Source organism: Podarcis erhardii (genome assembly GCF_964252035.2).
Source record: "Podarcis erhardii genome assembly, chromosome: 14".
NCBI lineage: Eukaryota > Metazoa > Chordata > Lepidosauria > Squamata > Lacertidae > Podarcis > Podarcis erhardii.
This window is the reverse complement of record NC_138503.1, coordinates 24,716,706-24,736,383: the sequence shown is the minus strand read 5'-3', so window position 1 is coordinate 24,736,383 and position 19,678 is coordinate 24,716,706. Positions and strand designations below refer to the sequence as shown.

The 19,678-nt window shown below is 41.9% G+C and overlaps 1 protein-coding gene and 1 long non-coding RNA gene across 7 annotated transcripts in view; both read left to right on the top strand.

Moving 5' to 3' along the window:
• Nucleotides 1-19,678, top strand: part of LOC309328923 — a 317,695-nt gene that overhangs the window by 225,276 nt on the left and 72,741 nt on the right. The gene's annotated exons all lie outside the window — the stretch shown is intronic.
• MCTP2 (multiple C2 and transmembrane domain containing 2) overlaps nt 1-19,678 on the top strand; it is a 119,137-nt gene that overhangs the window by 29,964 nt on the left and 69,495 nt on the right. For all 6 annotated transcript variants that reach the window (XM_081838845.1, XM_081838844.1, XM_081838847.1 and 3 more), the window contains 6 exons: nt 2,043-2,185; nt 5,086-5,162; nt 6,706-6,817; nt 8,238-8,273; nt 15,855-16,019; nt 17,030-17,160. In XM_081838845.1, coding sequence (XP_081694971.1) covers nt 2,043-2,185; nt 5,086-5,162; nt 6,706-6,817; nt 8,238-8,273; nt 15,855-16,019; nt 17,030-17,160 — 664 coding nt within the window. The remainder of the gene's footprint in view (nt 1-2,042; nt 2,186-5,085; nt 5,163-6,705; nt 6,818-8,237; nt 8,274-15,854; nt 16,020-17,029; nt 17,161-19,678) is intronic.

The following is a 19,678-nucleotide window of genomic DNA, read 5'->3' as shown; positions in this document are numbered from 1 at the left end:
TGCATTAGCCGAAAAAACATATTGTCTCTGTTCATTTCCTTTCTTCTTTTTAAAAAGTGCTTTGTTGTGCGGTTCTTGTTCCGTTTAAGAAACAGATAAGTGAATGCGTTTGGGCCAAACTGCCTTCAATCTCCTTATTCATGTTTTCATTCTACCAGTTGCTTCCCTGGCCTCCTCCAGATATAGCCTTTTTAATGTAGTTAATAGTTGAGGGACTTCTTTTTTTTAATTATTATTAATATGCTGGCAGCCTCTGCTTATCAGGGAGATAAAGGCCGGCTCTTCTCTTGAGCCTTCTTGTCTCCCCTTCCTTTATTTTATTTTTAAGAAAGGAGAGAAGGGACCGGAATATTTAAGAGAAATTAACAATAGAACGTAAGGCAAATCACCTCTGTTCATCTCATTTCTAAGCGTTGAAACATCCTCTGGAAGGTTATTGGAAATGCTTAACGCTCAGTGGTATTATCTGTGGAGCTTTGCCCTTCCTTCTGTGAATGTGCAATGATAGTAGTTTCTCTTCCCTTGCATTAAATAAAGGGATATCCAGTTCTAAGTTGGCTGATCCACAGGAGCCTATGGGTGCATTCACACCACATATTTAAAGCACTATGATGATGCTTTGGTTTTCCCCCAAAGAATTCTGGGAGCTGTAGTTTGTTAAGGGTGCTTAGTGTTGTTAGGAGGCCCCTATTCCCCTCACTGAGCTGCAATTCTCAGGGCTTGAGAGGGAACTCTGGGAATTGTAGCTCTGTAAGGGGAATAGGGGTCTCCTAACAACTGTTAGCACCCTTAACTACAGCTTCCAGAATTCCCTAGGAGGAGCCATGGCTGTTTAAAGTGGAATCATAGTGCTTTAAATATATGATGTGAATAGAACATGGCATCTCTCTGTCTCTCTCTTTCTCTGACTGAGGTGGGAATGGACAGGGCAGAAATGTGTGAAAACATACGACGACTGGAAGCAAAGCAGTATGTCCCCCCAAAACTGTTGCAGGCACCAGCAATATTGAGAGCAGAATTGCCTTGTCCCATATTCAGCCACTCAACTGCTTCGATCTGAGGAGGTGGCAGTGTTACAGGTGGAACACAATACTCATTCCGCGCTTGCAAGAAATCAATCCATTTGTAAATTTGGAAACCAATCAGAGGTTTTCTTACAGTCAAGTGGCACATAAATTTTGTTAAATAAACAGTACTGAAAGTGGTCGTGTGTTATGTATTAATTATTCCTTACAATATATTTATATATCTTGATTGTAAAAGCAAAACAAACCTCAACGTATTTCGTGGAAAGAATAAAACAATGAAATTTTCAGCAAAAAAAAAAAACAACCCAGTTAAAAACAAGAATTCAAAACCTCAAAAGATAATAAAAACCAGCAATAAGCTGAAAGCCAGATCAAAACACATTGTCAGCATTCTAGATTTCTGGGTAAGGTAAAGGTAAAGGGACCCCTGACCATTAGGTCCAGTCACAGACGACTCTGGGGTTGCGGCGCTCATCTTGCTTTACTGGCCAAGGGAGCCAGTGTTTGTCCGCACACAGCTTCTGGGTCATGTGGCCAATATGACAAAGCCACTTCTGGCCATCCAGAACAGCACACGGAAATGCCGTTTACCTTCCTGCCGGAGCGGTACCTATTTATCTACTTGTACTTTGACGTGCTTTTGAGCTGCTAGGTTGGCAGGAACAGGGAAAAAAGTTTTTAGCAGGTGCTGAAAAGAAAACAGCAAAGGAGTTTGCCTGATGCCAATCGGCAGGGAGTTCCGAAGTGTGGGTGGCGCCACATTAAAAGTTTGATTTCTTACAAATGCGGAAAGAGTAACAACGCCAGTTCCATCTCTAACAGCACGGATACCATCACAATCACAAATCACCACGAATGTACGATAAAAAGGACATCTGGAGAGGTCCCTTAATTAACTTAATCCTCTTCTCATTGTAGAATGCCAAGATACACCGTTTGGGAATTACTGGTTTAATCTGATAGCTGGGATAATGTTTTTTAGATCAACTGAATTTTCGTTCTTTCCTTGTTCAGGTACGAGTGACCCTTATGTGAAGTTTCAGCTGAATGGGAAAACGCTTTTCAAAAGCAAAGTCATCTATAAGAACCTGAACCCTGTTTGGAATGAAACTGTCATAATTCCAATACAGGCCCTTGACCAGAGACTCTGTGTGAAGGTAAGAGGCCGCTGAATTTTGTTTAAGGGGAAGGCTGGCTTTTGACCACATTAAGCTAGAACCTCAGGTATGACAACCCTATCTGGATGCTGATAAGTTTTCTTTGGTGATCCATGCTCTGGCAACCATCCTCTCTGGATTGCTGCGGCGCATTGTATATCAGGTTGTCTTGAATGTCCCTGTTATCATCAGAGAAATGTTGGAGGGTATGGGAAGGTAGTCTAGGAGCTTGGGCCCCAAGTGTTTAAAGCAGTGTTATACCACTATGAACAGTCATGGCACCTGCCCCCCCCCCCCAAATCCTGGGATCTGTGGCTTGTGAAAGGTGCTGCTGAGAGTCATTTGGTGATCTCCAAATCTCCTTACAGAGCTACAGTTCTCAAAGTGGCTTGACATCTCAGCCCCCATCTCAGAGAAGAGTTTGGTTATAGCTATGCTAGATTTTAGTGTGCATTTGAGATTCTCGTTTTAAATGGTCTTATTTATCATTTGTTCATCGCTCCACAGACACATGTTACGGGTGGCTCGTAGATAGAATAAATACACAAATGAAACCTCTCACACCTGAGGAATTATCTTTGAGATGTGCTGTCTACAAGCAGATGGCATCTTGAAAATGCAGAACAGATGATGTTCTTGACTGACGTTGATTCGATTTGAGAATGGCCTTGGAACTTTGCAATTCCCCTCTGTGTTTTTTCTCTAGGTTAACATATTTGTAGACAGAATGAGTTTCTACTCAGAGTGGCCATAGACTAATCTATTGTAGCCCTTAACCCATAAGTAGAGTTTACTACATAGCAACCCCCAGACCATTTCCTGTATATCTAGATAGGTTCTAATTCTCAGCGTAGTTCTTTTCCTGATGGAAAGAAAGCAAGACCAGAGCAGCACTTTCTCAGCAGTGCCATTCTTAATAGGAAGGAGCTAAATTTTTATAGTATTTCAAAAGCCTGCCTAACTACCAGTGGTGATGGGAGGAACCCCCCCCCCCCAAAAAAATCTGTACATAATAAGCAAGGTTTGTATTCTTCTGTCAGCAATTTCATGATTTTCATGCAGAGAAGGCTTTGGGTTCATTCCATGAGTTGAATAGGATCCAAAATGCAAAAGTCTGATTGGTCCTAGAACAATAGGATTCAGAATGCAGCAGTCTGATTGGTCCTAGAACAATAGGATCCAGAATACAGCAGTCTGACTGGTCCTATAACAATAGGATCCAGAATGCAGCAGTCTGATTGGTCCGCAGGAGCCACCCAATCTAACTCCAGGTGGAAGTGAATCCACAACCTGATTGGCCTACAGGAGAATCCCAGAATTAGCCAATCACGTGGGGCCCATTGTGTAAATAATGTATATAAAGCAGACATTTTGGGGGAACTTCTATTCCTCACTACTATGAGCTGAATAAAGAGCATGAAATCCACACTTGACTCCAAGTATATTTCAAAGGCATTTCAACACTGGGTTAGGAAAGATTTGTTTCTGAAACTCTGGAGAGCCCCTGCCAGTCTGTGAAGATAGTGCTGAGCTAGATGGATCAGAATCATAGAATCATAGAGTTGGAAGGGCCAACGGTCATGTAGCCTAACCCCCTGCAATGCAGGAATCTCAGCTAAAGGAACTTGACTTTGGTACAAAGGAGCTTATAGTCCTAACTTTCTGTTGAAAACTGTCTCTTATCCATAGAACAAGCCTTCATAATAACAGTTGCAAGCACTGCCTATAGAAAAAACACCTATTTCTGGGCATAATCTCAATGAATAGTTTTAACTATCGGTATGTTAGGAACCATCTGTCTGAGGGTGGCAAAGGCAAGCTTTATCCCTTAAAAAACAAACAAAAAACTAGCAACTTTAAAAGTTAACAGCTTGTCAGGTTTTCTTATTTCTTTTGAGTATTTCTTCAAAGAAAAAATGTGTTCATAGTTTTTGTTTGAAACTTCCAAAACTGCATTTAAAATAATAATAATTACAAATTGGTTTTAGGGAAAATTTGAGTTGTTTTGTTGACAAAAGTGAACAGAATATATTGAGGGGTTTTTTTTGGGGGGGGGAGAAGTGCTATGAATACACCTGAAAACTTCTCAGTGGCTTTATTTACACGTAACATGAAACCATGGTTTGCTCAACAAACATCGAGCCATCTCTCAGATGAGCAAACACAGGCCAATTTGCTTCTCCAAAGCTGGGTTTGTTTTCCAGTTATCTTGCCTATAGCCTGTTGAATATCTGAACTGTTAAGTTGTGGGTGAACATATCAGACAAGACAGCGATTCTTCAAACACCTCTTGTTTATTCACAGGCCAGAGCAGAACTGAACTGAACTGAAGGGTTCAGCCAGCCTGCTTATATAGAGCTCCACTAGAACGCAACAGTAACCATTTTCTGTAACTATCCAATCACTGAGCGTCACTTTCAATCCCTTATTTGCATATGTGGACCTGAGTGAAAACTATCTACAGTATCCCCCTGCTGGCCCAGGGTGAGAACTTCAGTACATAACATGAACTGGGATAGCCAAACAAAGCATGAGTGAGCAGAATAGTTGGGCTCAAACCATTGGCAAAGTTGAGTTTAAAGCAAGCCATGGTTTGTAAACCAACAACAAACCTTGGCTTTGCATCATTTCAAGACAACAAGCCAGGTTAGTCTGCTTATCTCGGTTGAGGCATTCAAACAAGCCACATGCTAGCTAAACAAACCACAGCTTAGTGTTTTGAACCAGGCCAATAAACAACAATAAAAAATGCGATCAGCAGTTGCATTTCACGTGAATTGCAGAGCCTGACGTAGAACTAAATGAGAACAAATAGCTCTTTTATCTGAAATGCAAAAATTGTTTCCAGGTGTCCAGATACATATTTCTTTTCCCACTTCTCCTGTTTCCATATGCATCAGGTGTATGATCGAGATTTAACCTCTTCAGACTTTATGGGTTCAGCGGTTGTCATACTGGGTGAACTGGAACTGAACAGGTATGCTTAGAGCTTATTAAACATTAATTTGATTTACTTAGGGATGCTGGTTATCCATTCTGTGAGACTAGAAATGCTAAAACTTACAGAATTCTAATTTAGCTTGCTGAATCTTCTCTCTCTCCTTCTTTTAAAATGAGAAATGCATAAACTCTTCAAATTTACAGCTTGCATTTGAATTTTAAGGGGATATTATTTAGAAATTTGATATTACGTTTGCTCTAAGAGTCTTAAATGAAGAATTGGGAAATTGGGAAAAATAATAATGACCCCCCAAACAAAACAAAAAACAACAACAACAAAATAAATAAATTAGGACATTGATAAGTGCTTAGTTACCTAAATTCATGTACAGTGGAACTTTGGTTCTCAAACACCTTGGTATTCAAATGTTTCAGCTCCCGAATGCCGAAAAACTGGAAGTAAGTGTTTTGGTTTCTGAACATTTTTCAGAAGCCAAACATCCGATGCGGTTGTAGGCTATTGTTTCCAGGGCGCCTGCGCAAATTGGAAGCCTTGGTTTTTGAACGTTTCAGAAGTCGAACCATTCGGAAGTATAAGAATCAATGTTCCACTGTATATTTAATATACTTATTTCAATACCCTGTATAGGTCTGTACAATTTTTTATTACTTGTGCCAATACCCTTTCTCAAATTTATGAAAGAAATATTGCAAGCAAATTCAAATTAGAATTTTGTTAATAATGTTTGTCTCTAAATTCATATAAGCTCTATGGTACACAAAGTGTGGGTGCAACTCTAGGTCACTGTGATTCCACCCCCATCGTTCAGCCTGGACACTGAGGTCCAGCTCTGAGGGCCTTCTGGCGGTTCCCTCCCTGCGAGAAGTGAGGTTGCAAGGAACCTAACAGAGGGCCTTCTCGGTAGTGGCGCCCACCCTGTGGAATGCCCTCCCACCAGATGTCAAGGAAATAAACAACTACCTGACTTTTAGAAGACATCTGAAGGCAGCCTTGTTTAGGGAAGTTTTTAATGTCTGATGTTTGATCGCTTTATTATTACTATTATTATTATTATTATTATTATTATTATTATTATTAATTCTGTTGGGAGCCGCCCAGAGTGGCTGGGGAAACTCAGCCAGATGGGTGGGGTATAAATAAATTATTATTATTATTAATATTCTTTATTATCTCGTTGGCCTCAAAACTTTGTCCATTCTTCTTTCTATTCCCTTTGGTCTCTCATGCAGACACCTGCCTTTTTCTTTATAATAACTGCTCTAGAACAGGGCTGGCAAAACTGTTGTCCTCCAAATGTTATTGGACTCCAATTCCCATCAGCCTCAGGCAGCATAGCTAATGGTCAGGATTGATGGGAGATGTAGTCCAGCAAGACCTGGAAGGCCACAACTGCCCCACCTCTGCTCATTTAAATAATATGTAAATCATGCACATTAATAGTAACAGGCTATGGAGAACAGGAATAGCATCTTAGTGGCACCATATAATAGTTGGTGGCTGTCTGCTGTGATCTTAAAGGCAGTCTTTGGCTAAATAAACTCTTCTTTTCCACTTTCAGGACTAGTGAGTTGACCCTAAAACTGGAAGATCCAAACAGCTTAGAGGATGACATGGGTGTGATATTGTTGGACGTGAGGCTTGCTGTGAAACAAGGAGATGTTAAAAGAAATGTAAGTGGTTCAAGAGATGGCTCTCTTATCCTTCTCCAGGAAAAATAACTGGCATCAGGACAGGTGGGAAGATGGTCAAGTGTCCCTGGCAGGGCATGGAGGCAGGTAGGACAGGTGCACTGCATTCAGTGGGGCTCCACTCTGTGCAGTGCCAGAGTGCAGTGGCAGAGCACATGATTTGCATGCAAATGATGGTTCCAGACACAATCCCTGACTGCTTCTTTGGAAACGGCAACTTAACTACCTGCTTCTCCCTTTACTCCTTGCCATAGCATCCCCCACCCCCCTAGAGCTCAACAAAGCCACCCCTCCCTCTCTTCTTGTTGTTGTTTAGTCGTTTAGTCGTGTCCGACTCTTCGTGACCCCATGGACCAGAGCATGCCAGGCACTCCTGTCTTCCACTGCCTCCTGCAGTTTGGTCAAACTCATGCTGGTAGCTTTGAGAACACTGTCCAACCATCTCGTCCTCTATCGCCCCTTCTCTTTGTGCCCTCCATCTTTCCCAACACCAGGGTCTTTTCCAGGGAGTCTTCTCTTCTCATGAGGTGGCCAAAGTATTGGAGTCTCAGCTTCAGGATCTGTCCTTCCAGTGAGCACTCACTGCTGATTTCCTTAAGAATGGAGAGGTTTGATCTTCTTGCAGTCCATGGGACTCTCAAGAGTCTCCTCTAGCACCAGAATTCAAAAGCATCAATTCTTCGGCAATCAGCCTTCTTTATGGTCCACCTCTCACTTCCTCCCTCTCTTAGACCATGCCAAACCTCCACAGCTCACCTGGGCTGCTTGCCTGAGCTGCCCACCCAACTGCCCATCCCGCAATGGCTCAGCGGTTCTGAGAGTCCAGTTTTCAATGCCACATGTCTGTGGCCAAGCAGACTGCAGCATGATGGCATCATTACATTTTCATTGTATGTAATAATACAACATCGTAGCTTAAAAAATTGTATTGTTTTTAATACGTCTTTCTAGGCCTCCTTTGAGACATTTGATTGAAAAGGAGTTTACAAACATTTAAAATGTTGTATCTATGCTGGGCCTTTCTGAAAGCATTTGTAGAACTTAAGAATCTGCAGGAGATACAGTGGTACCACTGGTTACAAACTTAAATCGTTCTGGAGGTCCGTTCTTAAGCTGAAACCGTTCTTATACTGAGGCGCGCTATCGCTAATGGGGTCTGCCGCTGCGCACGTGCCTCTGATGCACAATTTCCGTTTGCATCCTGTGGCAAAGTTTGCAACCAGAAGCAGCTACTTCCGGGTTAGCGGAGCTCGTAACCTGAAGCGTTCGTAACCAGAGGTACCACTGTATGAGCTCTTCTCAAAGGCTAGGCTTAGTTGCTAACTATCTCCACCTTTTTGTCCCTTTCTGCTTCCCTCCTCCTCTGCCCCATGGATGCTCTGTTTGGGGACGTGACAAACAGAGATGGATGAACCGAAGAAAGCGTTCTACCCCCAAGGTAAGTTGCCTGCCAACTCCCCTCAATGTGCATCTGGAACTTGCAGTCTTGTTCTCCTGTCTTCTTCCCAAAGTTACTGATTTGGGTAACACTAGCGCACTGGTGGAATAACTGGAGAGGTGGATGAGTGGAAAGCATGTGTTCCTCTTTTCTCCATTATTAACAAAATTTGGCCATTCATTTATTCCTCAGAATCCGGATTATATTCTTCCCAAAGTGTTTCCCCATCCTTTCCCATTTTTTTAAAATTTATGATTTTCAGTTATATACATTTCAATAGTTTCCCAATCATTTTAACATTTCGAAACTCGACTTCCTTCCCCTTCTTCCTGCAATTCCTTAAATTTATTTTTTTATATTTCCTGCATATTCTAAAGTAACGTACTAATTTATTCATGTACTTTAAATATTTACTCTTATAAAACTGCAGGTTATTGCAATAATCCTGCCAATGTTCTTATCTGTTTACAGTTAGTTTGTAAATATTCAATAAACCATTTCCATTCTTTTATAAAAAGTTTGTTATCTTGATTTCTTATTTTTCCAGTAAGTTTCACCATTTCTGAAAAGCTTCTTTTGTTTTGTTTTTTACAAATGTTATTTTAAACATCTTTTACAATTCATTATATATAATTTCCCAGTAAGCTTTAACCCTGCTACAAGACCACCACATATGATAAAAAGTACCTTCTTTCTCTTTGCATTTCCAACACTTTTTGATTTATACATTTTTGCCTATTTTCTCAGTGTTAGATACCATTGATAAAACATTTTCATATAGTTTTCTCTTAAACCATAGCATGCTGTGGATTTTATGTCTGTATTCTACAATCATTCCCATGTCTATTGCCCAATGTATCACTGAGGATTTTCCCCAACCTTTCTCAAAGGAGTTCAGGGTTGGCATCTCAGCCCTATATTTGATCTCTGCAACAGCCCTATAAGGTAGTGCGCTGCTCTCTTCAACCGCCATTCAGTTTTGCTTTATTTCATTGGCCTTGGAGATCCCTCAAAAAGAATCCAGACTTCTAAGTTCTGGTCTTCACAGTCCATCTAGTTAAAAAAACACCTCCATCTCTCTCAGGTTTTTTTGGTGGTAACTTTTCATGTGTTATTTCTATATTTCTTTTTAAAAAAAAAAAATAACTGAGACAAAACTTTTGATAGATTGCTTAGTTTGCAAGGTTCTGGGAAAAGTCTTGAGATCTTTCTCCCCCTCCTGCCATCGCACACAAATGAAATTTAACAGTTTCCAAAGAGGGTGAACCAAGTGAGTGTAGCAGAGGCAAAATTATTATTTTGCAAAAAGAAACAAGAGGAGAGAAAGCAGCAGAGGGGAACTCCAAACCCTTTGCCTTTTTCTGTTGCTGTCACTAGAGGGTGGAAGAATGTCAGTACTTCATACAGAAGGCAGAGTTTGGGATCTGGAGTGAGCTCTTAAGACAAAACAACAGCTCCTGCAACTGTCTGAGAGACAGTAAAGGATTTCCCAGAAAGACTACCTGGGCAACACTTGACAAAGCCATATTTCCTGGTTTATTGATTTTCTTGCCACACTAAAAAAAACTGGCTTTGTACATCAATAACTTTCTTTAGTTAGGAAATGCCAGCTTGTGGAAACATTACTGGCTCTTTCCCACCTCCCACTCCCATTTTTCTTCTTCTTTTTCATTTTTTTTTATGTGTGTGTGCACGCACATGGTGGAACATAAAGGCTACAAAAGGAAAATTGTGTGCTGGGGGAATTTGGGTATCTCAGGGAGGCACGGGAGGTTATGGAAGTATGGTCAGGAGGAGCCTGATGGGGCAGAAGAAATGAGGATGGACTGGATTAAGAGACCAGAAGGAAATAAAAAAACAAACCCAAGCACTCTAATGGATCCATATACTTGACACTGGTGTATTCCCCCCACCCCCCCACATCACCTCCACCACTGCAACACTTCTGACATCTGACAATGTATTAGAAAGAGGAAGAACTCAATATTATTTTCTTCATTTCTGAACGAGGTGACATGATAGAAGTATTTAAAATTACGTATGGTATGGAGACAGAGGAGATATATATTTTTTCCTCCCTCACTTTATCGTAACACAAGAACTTGGCGATGACCAGTGAAGCTGAAAGTTGGAAGATTCAGGACTGGAAAGAGAAAGTACTCGTTTACACGGTGCATACTGAAACTATGGAACTGGCCAGCATCTTTGATGGCTTTAAAAAAAGGATTAGACCATGGGTAGGCAAACTAAGGCCCAGGGGCCGGACCCAATCGCCTTCTCAATCTGGCCCGCGGATGGTCTGAAAATCAGCATGTTTTTACATGAGTAGAATGTGTGCTTTTATTTAAAAAGCATCTCTGGGTTATTTGTGGGACATAGGAATTCATTCTTTTTTTTTCTTTCCCCCCCCCCCAAATATTGTCCGACCCCCCACAAGGTCTGAGGGACAGTGGACCGGCCCCCTGCTGGAAAGGTTTGCTGACCCCTGGATTAGACAAAATCATGGGGGATAAGATTATCAGTGGCTGGTAGCCAGGATGCCTATGTTCTGTTTCCAAGATCAGAAGCAGTAATGCTTCTGAATACTAGTTGCTGGAAACCACAGCAAGGCAGGAGTGTTGTTTGACACAGGTCCTGCTTAAGGGTTCCCTGTAAGCATGTGGTTGGCCCTTGTGAGAACAGATTGCTCAACTAGATGGGGCCGCTGGCCTCATCCATTAGACTTTTGCATTCTTATTTTATTCCGTGAATCGTTTATTCTGTGAATTAAGTTATTATGTCCCTTTTAAGGACATGCTGTCTCATTTTGAAGCTCTCTTGCACGATGCGGCTGAAAGGGGTTAAAACATCAGGTCTGTAGTTTAGTGGTAGGACATTTGCGTGCAGAAGGTTGCAGCTTCAACTCTCAACATCTCCAGGTAGGACAGGGAGTGTGTCCTTGCCTAGAGATCTGTTGCAAATCATGGTAGACAATGCTGAGCTAGATGGACCAAGGATTTGACTTGCTATAAGTCAGCTTCCTATGTTCTCATTCTAAACAATATCACAGAAGTGTCATCTAGCCCATGCAATGCAGGATCACAGCTAAAGAACCCCTAGCAGATGGCCACCCAACCTCTGCTGAAACATCTCCAGTTCAGGAGAGTCCACCACCTTCCGAGGGAGTCAGTTTCACTGTTGTACAGCTCTTAGTGTCAGAAGGTTCTTCCTACTGTTTAGTTGGAATCTCCTTTATTGTAATTTGAATCCCCTGGTTTGGGTGCTCCCCTCTGGAACAGGAGAAAGCAAGCTTGCTCCATCATCCATGTGACAGCCCTTTAGATATCTGAAGATAGCTATCATCTCACCCCTCCATATTTTTTTCTCCAAGCTAAACACACCCAACTCTCTGAACTGTTCCTAATCAGACTAGGTTTCTGACTCATAATAATTCCAGCTTGTCAATACTGTACCCTTAAACTGTGGTTCCCAGAACTAGACACAGTATTCCAGGTGGGGTCTGACCAAGGTAGACTAGAGCAGTATTATGACATCCCTCGATCTGGACATTATACTTCTGTTGATGCATCCTAGAATAGCATTAGTTTTTGTTTTTTGCTGCTGCATCACACTATTGACACGTTAAGCTTGTGATTTACTAAGATCCTTTTCACATGTACTGCTATGAAGTCAGGTATCCCCACATCCCATAACTGTGTATCTGCCTAAGTGCAGAACCTTACATTTGTCCCTACTGAAATTCATTTTGTTAAGGTTATGTTGAAGCCTGATTCAACCTTCTGAGGTGTTAGGTATCCCTCCCAGTTTGGTGTCATCTGCAAAGTCTATTAGCATCCCCTCAATTCCGTAATCCAAATCATTTATAAAGATATTCAGCACCTCCAGGCCTAGAACAAAACTCCATGACACCCCACTTGTCATTTTTTTTTTGAGGGATGACAAGGAACTATTAGTGGGCAGTCTTTGAGTTGGGTCAGTCAACCAGCTACAAATGCACTTAACAGTAACATTGACCAGCCCACATTTTACCAGCCTTACTGCAAGAAAATCATGGGGGACTTTGTCAAAAAGCCATACTAAAATCTGGATACGTTACATCCACAGCATTCCCCTGATCCACCAGACTTGTAAGATTAGTCTGGCTGCTGTACCTTCTCTTTCAGCAGGGCATCCACCTTACACTTGCTGCAGGTGTAGCTTCATGCATCAAGCAGGTAAATGAACAAGGCATAGGCGTTGTTCACCGCTGCTCCTGCTGCCTTGCTGTGCCTGTCTCTTGATCCTACATATGTGGAAACACAGCACTCTGGGCCTCAACCTTAAACTCTCCTGCTCAGTCTCTCTCAAACACCCTTGTTTACTAGCCCTGTTCGCAACTTTTTGTTGTGAGCTCCCGTAGACTTGAGAGCAGCTGTGTAGAACTGGTAGCTGCTGACTTCTTGGGAATTATAGCTCTGTGAAGAGTAAGCTACAGTTCCCAATATTCTTAGGAGGCAAAATGTCATTTAAATATGCTTTAGATTCATGTTCTGTACACAGCCTAAATGCAAGTATGCACAAATATGACTTTATATGTTGTGTGAGTGTGTTCAGGAGGGAGAGCAAGTTGAAAATGAAATTGCACTCGAAGAACTCCAGTGTTCCTCCAATATGATCTCCAAATCAGAGGTCAATTTTTTTATTTTTTAAATGAAACCCCTTCTTCCCTCTTTTCCCTCACACCTCCCTGTTCTCTGAGTCTGGATTTCACTGACAAGGAAATTACTTCAAGAAATGACCCAACATTAGTGTGTGTGTGTGTGTGTGTGTGTGTTGTTTTGCCTCTCTGGGAGTGAGTTTCAGCTATCCTCTCCCATCCTAAGAAAAGTATAAAGAAAAAGGGGAAGAGAAAAAGGTGAGGGGAAAACAGGCTAGGTTTGGAGGGGAGGGGGGGGCTCACTTTGGATTTTAAACACAGTGAGCTTCGCACATCAAACAGGGCTGTGCTTTGCGCTAAAATGTTCAAAGTACGGTGGAGAGAGATAAAGGGCTTTGATGGGATGTGGATATTTCCCAGGGACATTGCAAGCAATAATCCAGATGTTCTGCTGTAACGCAACGAGTGTCCACGGATAGAGCAGGAGGTCCCAGCCAAGTGCAGCCTGCTGGAGGGCCTTGGCCTCTCCTCTCTCATGCTGTTCTGCCATATGGAAGCAATCTCCCAGCCCCTTTTAATGGCCAGCCTCGGATTCCGTTTTCGCAGGCCTCACAGAACCTAAGTGGGCCTGTTTTTATGGACAAGTTAGAAAGAAGCCTTTCCAAGACAAACATCCAATTGCGAGGGGGGAGCGGGGAAGAGCGGAATTAGGACATACCAAGCCGCAAAATTATTTTAGAGCATATTTCACGGAAGCGGGGCTGTTTTTCTTTGGCAATTGGCAGATTGTAGGCTTGCCCTTTGATCCTTTGGGGACATTTCCCCCATTTCCTTTTAACAAGGGGGAGTAGAAGGGTGTGGGGGGGGAGGCTAGAGCAAAAGAAAATGGGATTTCAAATAGTTTGCTGCTTTTAGGGAGAAAACGATCAGTGGGGACTTTGAAGTATGTCCATGGGAACGGGCAGGCTTTTGGTTTTTTTGTCCTGTGAGACAAAACCTTAAAAAGAAAAAGAAAAAACCCTCTGCAGCTGGATTTATGAAATCTCTCTCTCTCTTTTGTTAAAAAAGTGGGAGTTCTTTGCTTGGTACAAGGAAAGTCAAGATGTGTATTTCCAGTGGAATGTCGTGATTGTACAGAAATAAATGGATCTGTGTGTGGGATTGCAGAAGGCATGGATGCTTAGTTTACAAGAAAAAATTCAGCACGCTATGTGCTTGTGTCTGGGAGAGAGAGTGCACACACAATTCTCCTGATTAAGACATTTTGATAAAGGTTTGTCAAGCAACAATTGTTTAAAAAGGCCAGTCTCTTTTCTGAGCTTTTCTGCAGGTATCTTTTTATCTAGAGGTGGTCCACACATGCATAAACATTGCTTGATTTGTTCTATGCTTGATGACTGGGCAAGTTAATGTGGAAATTTTCTGAGGCATTGCATTTGAGCCAATTAGAGAAGTTCTGTCTCTGATGGGAGCTGTTAGTGAGCCATCACAGATATGCAGGTCACCATGTGATGTTACCTGCAGTCATCAAGGGGTGACTGTGTATGAGAGAGTGGGAGAGAGAGAGAAAGAGATTTTCTGTAATGGCTCCGAGCATCATCTTGACACCCTGGTCTATGCCCATGGACCATGGCTGGCAGCAGTTAGGGCTAGGACATTCTATTTGGTGGTGACCAACTTGCTGAATGTTTTGCCAAGTGAGAAGTCAGACCCACTGCTATGTAGTCTATGTTGGAGAAAAGCAAATACATTTCCTTCTCTTGAGCTTCTAGTTAATGCATGTGTTACTTTAAACCACATGATGACTCTGTTTGAGCCTCTGTGTGTCTCAGTTAAATCCACCTCAAAAAGCTGAGCCACTTTGTTGTTCTCTCCAGACAAGATGTCTGCTGCTTTCGCTATCTGATCTGCACTTACTCTGTAAATAGTTCCTGCATGAATAAAGCCTTTGAACTCCAGAAACAGTACAAGCTTATTCGAAAACTGGGACTTTGGAGACGCTTGGCAAGCTTTACACCCCACATCTCAGGATTTTTCATGCTTTTCTAAAAGGCCTAAAACACTTTAACATATCAATCTAATACTGGTACCAAAAGGTATAGTTTGACAGATATTGGCTTGATAACACTTTTCAGCCACGCCCCAGTGTCTATCAACAAAACAACAACAAATTTATTAGTCGCTTTTTCTTGCCAAAGGCAACTCAAAGTGACTTACATTTACCTCTGTATGCCTTCTCTCCTAGGACAGAACATTTGTACTTTGATCCGAGTTTGCTCTCCGATGCAGTGTCCAAGGAGTGCCTATTTAAATCACTAGAACAATATTTCAAGGAGACTGATTTTCTAGACACTAGCGTTCCCATGCAGTGGGACACAGTGAAGGCCATCCAGAGAGGGCACTGCATTGGTGAGGCAATAAGGGGGGAAATAATGCATGATCAAGAAACTTGCTTAATCACCACAGAAATTAAAACACTTGAAGTGCTCTAATGTAGAACAGGCACTGCAAAATCTCTTAGATCTTTAGCCTTGTCTAAACTAAAATTACTTAATTCATCTAGCCCTTCTACTGAACCTGTGTGTGTGTGTGTGTGTGTGTGTGTGTGTGTAGATATAGATATATGCAGTGCTCCCCCCCTAAAACAATGTTTAGGGGTACTCTTGTTTCCGCCTGAGACTCAGGAAACGCTGGGAAAGGAACGGAAGCTGCCATCAGGGGTAGCAATGGAACTGACGATTCACTGTGCTAGAGAAGAAACTAAAATTTTTAAAAATTTAGTTTCTTCTCCCATTAGATTCACAAAATGTTTAGGGGAATGCGTACCCCCAGAAAAAAGCACTGGATATATGTTTGCATATGTATACTTATTTTTTAGAAAACAATGTATGCCCAATGTATACATGGGGAATTTATGGAATTGTGCTCGTCTCACCTTTTTTCAGGCAAGTGTCATTCGATCCTTCAGGCTGACAGATTCCTGGCGGAAGAGCCAGCTGTGGAATGGGACGGTGACCATTGCCTTAATAGAAGGGAAGCACATCCCTGCAGGGGGCATGGCACAGATATTTGTTTTATTGAAAATGGGAGAGCAAAAATACAAGAGCAAGGTAAGCATGCTAATGGAAAGGGCTAACCACTGATGTTTGTTTCTCTTAAGCGTCTGGTGCTGGTGGCAGTCGTTGTGTGTGTGGCTTCTCCAATAACCTCATTCCACTAGATATTTAGCACACCTTGATTCTGAAATGTAAGCACACAGCAAAGGAAGCTAACTATGAAAGGGCCAAATGAAGCATTTTCTGGATAGCTAATCATGGATGTTCAACAGTAATTTTTTTTTAAAACTGAAATGCAGCTCAGTGTCTGTGTTCGTATTGTGGGTGCTGCCAGGTTCTTTAGAGCGGACCGGGCATTTAACCCTTGCCACCCCATTATCAAGATTTAACACAAAATAACACGTCCTCAGGCTAGGAAGGTGGGGGGAGAAGTCTGACTCAGTTGGCATTTAATGACAAATCCACCTGTTTTGCACTTTGCAAGACGATAGGTGAACTGAAACACCAAAGCCTTCCTTCAAAATTTGCACTTTTGCAGTGGAGTTCTCTAGTCACATGATGTGTAAGCGGTTTAGTCATGCTGGCCACATGACCCGGAAAGCTGTCTGTGGACAAACACCAGCTCCCTCGGCCTGAAAGCGAGATGAGCACCACAGCCCTATAGTCGCCTTTGACTGGACTTTACTGTCCAGGGGTTCTTTACCTTTACCTTTACAAATATGTGTAGTAGGGTAAAGTCTGCATGCTAAGCCAATGCTCTACCATTGAGTTATGGCCCTTTTCCTTCAGGAGCCACACAACAGTTGATCGTACCTGCTTCAATATGGCTACCTCTCGGTGTGTTTTACATTTGCACACCTGTTCAATTTGTGTGTCAAAGATTTAAGTCCTTTTCCTGCTCCAGTGTTTTATGCCCTAAATATTGATTGTTTTAGGTTGTATTTGTGTTCTTTCCCCCTCTCCCCCTTTTGTTTTGGCAGATTGAATTTTATTTATTTGTTTGTTTTAACGAAAGCAACAACCTTTTAAAAGAAAAATAAACCTTGTAACTGCATGTTTTCTAGACACTTTGTAAGAGTGCAAATCCACAGTGGAGGGAACAATTTGATTTTCACTACTTCTCTGACAGGAAGGATGTGTTGGAGATTGAGATCTGGGGAAAGGATAACAAAAAGCACGAAGAAGTTTTGGGAATGTAAGTTTTTTTCATCTCTCTCTTTAAATATGTGTTTTGTGAAAGCCTTGAATATGAATGAAGTTGATGTGGGGAACAAAATGTGGAATAATCTCTCTTGCTCACTCGTTCACTCGTTCTCAGTGTGTTTATTTATTTGTTGTGTTTTTATCCCACCTTTTCCTCCAAGAAGCTCAAGGTGGCATATGTGGTTCCCCCCTTTCTCATTTAACCCCTCACAACATCCCTGTGAGGTAGGTTAGGCTGAGAGGTGGTGACTGGCCCAAGGTCACCCAGTGAGCTTCATGGCTGAGTAAGGATTTGAACCCTATCCCTACCTGAAGATATCAGGGATTGAACCTGCGACCTTTTGCTTGTGAAACAGATGCTTTACTACTGGTCTGCAAACATGCAGTCTGCAAGGGATTACTCTTATTTAGAGGCGTATATATGTAGTGAGCCCAGCCATGGGGAATAAAGTCTGCTTCTGCATAGCCCCATTCTCCCTTTGTCTGCTTCTTTGTCACTCTAGAATGTGATTCTGTGAACTGTACCACTTGCATTTGCATGGGACGCAATGACTGCTGTGTTGGGTGCGGTCAAAAACAGCTGGAGGTGCCAGGTTGTGGAAGAGGAATTGATGGTGAAGCCACTCTGAGAATTGTACAGCGGCCTCCTAACAACTCTCCATACCCTTAACTACAACTCCCAGGATTCTTTGGGAGTTGACTGTTTAAAGTGGTATCGTAGTACTTTAAATGTATGGTGTGAATGTGACCCATGCCGCATAACCTATTTAGAACATCCCACACCTTCTGTTTTAAAAGTGTATATCCCAGCACATGCATATCTGTGGGCAACTCGTGGCAGTCAACAATCTATGTATAATAAGCTATTTCCTAAATACCAAAAGAGCTGGGGTGGATCTACACACAGGGGGAAAATGCTATAAATAAGTCAGAAATTAAATTGTTATAACAAAAGTAAAAAACAAACAAACAAAAAACGCTATGGAAAATTGCATAGAATATTTTTTTACTCTCCAGCACCATCTGGTGTTGCATGTTTATAACACATTCAAAATGTGGTTCTTTGGGCTATTGTAGCTGAGTCCCTGCTCTATAGTATGTGGGGATTCTCCTGGATACATCTCTATCACTAGAGGCCAAGGTGACCTCAGTGTTTAGGAGTGCCTGTCAGCTGGTAAGATAGCTATGGCTGCTTTTGGACTAGGGTAGCCTGACCTACTAGCTCGAAATGCACAGGTGAACTATGGCCGTCATGTTAAAGTGCCACTGGAAATATTGCACTGGCTGCTAATGAGCTACTTATCTGAGTTCAAGCTGTTGGTGCAGGTCTACAAAGGCTATATAGCTTGGGACCAGGATACCTGAAAGATAGTCTCACCCCCTATATACCCAGCTGATCACTGCACTTTGATGGCAAGGCCGTCTGCAGATACCAACTTATCAGGAGGTCTATCCCATACAATATAGGAATCAGAGCTTCAGGAGTGTAGAACCTGCTCTTTGGAATTCCCTTTCCTTGAATATTAGACTGATGACTGCTGAATACCTTCCTCTTCCAACAAACCTTTTAATTGGAGGTGTTTATCCCAGTTTGCAAGTGCCGCAGGTGGTGTTGTGGGTTAAACCACAGAGCCTAGGACTTGCCGATCAGAAGGTCGGCGGTTCAAATCCCCACGACAGGGTGAGCTCCTGTTGCTCGGTCCCTGCCAACCTAGCAGTTCGAAAGCACGCCATAGTGCAAGTAGATAAATAGGTATCGCTCTGGCGGGAAGGTAAACGTGTTTCTGTGTGCTGCTCTGGTTCGCCAGAAGTGGCTTAGTCATGCTGGCCACATGACCCAGAAGCTGTACACTGGCTCCCTCGGCCAGTAAAGCGAAATGAGTGCCGCAACCCCAGAGTCAGTCACGACTGGACCTAATAGTCAGGGGTCCATTATCCCAGTTTGCATCTGTACTTCAAATTGTTTTTATATTTGTAATTGTTTGCATATATGGAATTGTTTTTACATATGGAGTTGTGTTTTTAGGCCATGTGTTTGCTGTGCAGTCACTTGGAGATATTTTATGGGACTCATAAGTGAAATCAAATCAATAATGAAATGAGCATAAATGTTTTTTAAAAAGCATTTACAAGATTCTAGGCATCAGCAAGACAATGGTATGAAATAAATTTATGTAAAGTCCGGTTAAAATAAAAACTCTAATTATCTGTATGTTTTAATATCTTACTCTCCCCTCCCTTTCTCTCATTTTAAAAAATATCAGTGTTTAATTACTTTGAAATGATTGTTTTTTCTATGCTTTTAGCTGTTTCTATTTTATCTGTAAGCTGCCTTGAGTCCCTGTCTGGGAAAAAGGCAGGGTATTAATAAGTATAAATGTAATAGTAATAATAATAATAATAATAAACAACATCTAAATAGTTTAAGTGAAAGTTTAAACAAACAAGAGAGAGAGAGATGAAATCTCAAGTTTGGTGCCATCTGATATATGCCTGCTGATTGAAACCAT